General features: G+C 32.3%; 1 protein-coding gene across 1 annotated transcript; it reads right to left on the bottom strand.

Moving 5' to 3' along the window:
• Positions 1-472: 472 nt before the first annotated feature.
• Positions 473-3253, bottom strand: LOC120329360 (5-cytosine rRNA methyltransferase NSUN4-like). Its single transcript, XM_039395967.2, has 4 exons — positions 2407-3253; positions 1640-1800; positions 1111-1244; positions 473-786 (listed from the first exon to the last, which is right to left on the bottom strand). The coding sequence occupies exons 1-4, from the start codon at positions 3137-3139 to the stop codon at positions 510-512; spliced, it is 1305 nt and encodes a 434-aa protein (XP_039251901.2). The 5' UTR covers positions 3140-3253; the 3' UTR covers positions 473-509.
• Between the last annotated feature and the right edge of the window lie 357 nt (positions 3254-3610).

Here is a 3610-nt window from a genome sequence, read left to right as displayed (position 1 = left end):
ATGATTCGAATATAGATGGTTACAGTGGATTATAATCTTTCAATCATATCTGTATGTTTGTAAAGTTCGCGCCACTGAATCATTCAAGGCAGCTCAATATTGAATGATATACATCGAGCCATATTCCGTATTCTTGGTTTTCAGTTTTGGGTCTCAGTTTTCGGCATTTTGTATGTAGAAAATCTCAGGTTAGTCAAAGCAGTATTTTTACCAGAAGAGTTTTCGTAAGTTTGATCTTTCGTATCCAAAGCCTTTCGTAGGTAGAGTTTGTATATATATATATATATATACCTATATATATATATATGGCTCCTTACGGGTCATATTGGAACTATTGCCTCAAATTATGTCACTTATGCACTACACAGGGTGCTAATCAATATTTGATAACTGTTTTGCTCTTATCGGTGAGATATTAAGCTATTTGCATCCATGTACGATTCAAATCACGCTCCATAATTCAAATTCAAAGTTGTGTTTAAAGTGTAATAAAAAAATTGAAATGAGGGTCACCTCGTTCTAATAATTTTGCACATATATGCCGGACCAAAATTTGCTTCTAAGAAAGGTAATGTTAGAATTCCCAATTCTGTTTCTTGGAAGTAATGAAAATAATCTTTGAGCAAATTAGTCAAGGGTGTCAGATTTTCAATTTCACATGATATTCCATATGTGTGAAGAAGTTGTTGAATTGTCATTTGCACCACATATTCATTTTGTTGTAATGAAGCAGTACATGTTGAGTAAACAACAGTTCCTCCTGGTCTGCATGATAAAATAGCACTCCTGGAAAAATTGGATTGATTATTTAACAACGCCAAATGTTAAATTAAAATTATCTTATGGAATAACAATAGTCAAACTAACTTCATAATATGTATCTATACATTTCCATGATTGTGAAAATCACTGAAGATTTTAAGTAAATAAGCCAAATTTATAAATAATGGAAAAAACGGAATAATATGTCTTAAAGTTACCTCAATAAAAATTTACTTTATCTTTAAATATGTAATAAGGAAAAAAATATCTTGTCTGGGAATTCTGCTCAAATAAAAGCTGACCAAGTCAGCACCATAAACTGACTTCGAAAACTAAGCCATCCCTTACCTTAATATGTCAGACTGAACTTGCGGCAAATTGGCTCTTTCTCTTTTCCTCAATTCAGAAAATATATTGTCCCTGGATTCAACTGATGACAATATAGAATCCCTGTCATTTGTGCAAGGAACATCAACTAAGACCTAGAGCAAAACAAAAAAGCATATTGATATTCGAAAATATATATCACAAATATGTTCATTGAAACAGAGAACGAATATAAAACTAACTAACTACATGCGACACTTGGTTGGTACATATTACAGTCAACAACATTTCAATACCTGTTTCCGAAATACAGCAACCAATAAATGTGCATAGCAATGAAACCATGTGCTAAATTAACCAACTCAAAGTTCAAACAATCCATTTCCTACATCCATAAGTAGAACCACTATCGAATCTAAGCAAGATTTTAGTGTCAAACAAATGAATTCATATTATCACGATGCAATACCAATGCAGAGAACTATATAAATTACACAATATGACTTATACTGCAAAATGTAGAATTCTGAGAATACATGAATAACTTCACCTTGTCATAGGTATTTGGTTCAATCTCTCCCAACTCTGCTGCATCTAAATTTGTTGTTTTTATTCTTTCTCTGATTGAAGCATTTTTTGGAATATATTCATTCTGGACATTTTTCAACCGTTTCACCCTAGAACTGGAGATATCATTGGCAATAATTGAACCTGTTTATTAAACAGTATTCGAAGTGAGTGGAATTAAGATTTTGAACAATTTATAGTACTGTCTTGTTAACATATAGTGCTGTTTTTAGAATTACTTTGAAAATAATAGCTATTTCTCGAAGAATAGGACTATTCGTGAAAAATACAATATAACTTTTCATAAAGTTGGTTTTAAAAATTTGTAATTGAAACAAATAGTTTTTTCGTATTCATCCAGAAAGTGAGAAAAGTCGATAAGTCACCTAAATCATATGGCAAGCTACATACTCTCGCCCTGTTAGCAGTCCATGATAAATATGGGAAAGTTACTTAGTCATTTGTTTCAAATGCATGAACTTGATGGTAAAGGTGGCAGTAACCAACTAGTGGTTAGGTGAACCATCCTACGGCAACGAGAAGTCCAGGAATTCTGTTCCACATAATTATATACCACAAGATATGACCGTGCACAAAGGAATCAGAGGTGTGATGGCGAACACATTTCCAATGCTTAGCATGGTGTGTCTTTTGAAGTCATTATTGAACAATAGCGATAATAAATTAAAATAAATTATTGCATTAACTTGATAATATCAATTCATATTAGCAAACTAATAATGCACTAACCTGATCCATCTTTACAAATTTGCATTATACACATTAATTTTCCTCCGGGTGCAGCACATGCATCAAGTATATGCTCATTACTTTGCGGGTCTAATGCCAAAATAGGTAAAATAGACGATCCATCGAGAAGAAAATAATTTAATATAGAGCTACTGCTTTGTCGCTCATATGCATCCACAAATTCGGTCAGGTTTCTTTTTGGATAAGCATACACTTTTAATCCATAACAAACATTTGATAACTTTTGAAACGTTCGTAACTGTTCATTTAGCCACTGCAATTTATCATTTGTTATCAATTGTTCCTCTATAAAACTAGCTCTTTCTTCTGCTGTTTCCGCTTCTGGATGTCTCATTATATCATCCCTCACTTTCTCTCGTTCCTTCACAATATCTTTAGAAATCAGTTCACACATAACTTTTGCTTTATTATGAAGCACTGAAACAATGTCAATCGCTCCACTTTCTTCTAATTCTCTCTCAATTTCGTAACTATATGTATGATTATTAACAACGGCAGCGTATTTTTTTCGTGACATCATAGCACATCTAATCGAAGGCCAATCTTTAACGAATCTTTTCGAATATAATCCATCAAAGAATTCTCTAGCTAATTCATGAGGTTCTGTAGGACGACGGTATTGATACCATTCAGGTCGACGATGTTTATATCGAATTTGAGTTGATACTGATGAAACATTTTGTCTTATTATGAACTGAAATACCCTTTTCATGTTCACATATGTCTGTATGTTTAAAATATACACATAATCCAGTAATCTGCACTATCCAGAAATAAAATACAAATACAGAAATAAATATGTTACCGGTATATACCAAACCCCGGTACCGGTACCTATGATATGACTGCTGGACTGTATGGTATGGAAACAAATATAAAATAAATGTAAGAAATGCTTTACAGCTTATTTAACACGATTCATTTAACAGTCTGAGAACAGACTAATACAGTAATACAAATATTTAACATTCTACTGTTTTAATAAAACTTTTATGCAACAGAAAGACAGACATTCTTATTTATAGCTGTATAGTGGGAATTCTCTTTTACGTTTCCTTCTTAGTTCTCAAAAATATTGTGCCGGTGTTGTGTGAAGGCTTTTTATAATTTAATTTGATGATTAATACTTGCATTAATATACTTTCAGTCAAACATTCATTTTGTACCCGTAATTATCACACAG

This window comes from Styela clava, chromosome 12 (assembly GCF_964204865.1).
Source record: "Styela clava chromosome 12, kaStyClav1.hap1.2, whole genome shotgun sequence".
Classification (NCBI taxonomy): Eukaryota; Metazoa; Chordata; class Ascidiacea; order Stolidobranchia; family Styelidae; genus Styela; species Styela clava.
Note: the sequence above shows the minus strand (reverse complement) of the source record. Positions and strands in the feature narration are given on the sequence as shown.

Bases quoted from the DNA above. Each gene is read 5' to 3' on its own strand.
- LOC120329360 (XM_039395967.2), bottom strand. From the start codon at position 3,139: ATGAAAAGGGTATTTCAGTTCATAATAAGACAAAATGTTTCATCAGTA. The intron at 1,801-2,406 runs GTTAGTGCATTA...TTTAATAAACAG, and splicing joins AATTTGTAAAGATGGATCAG to GTTCAATTATTGCCAATGAT. The intron at 787-1,110 runs GTAAGGGATGGC...CAATTTTTCCAG, and splicing joins GTTCAGTCTGACATATTAAG to GAGTGCTATTTTATCATGCA.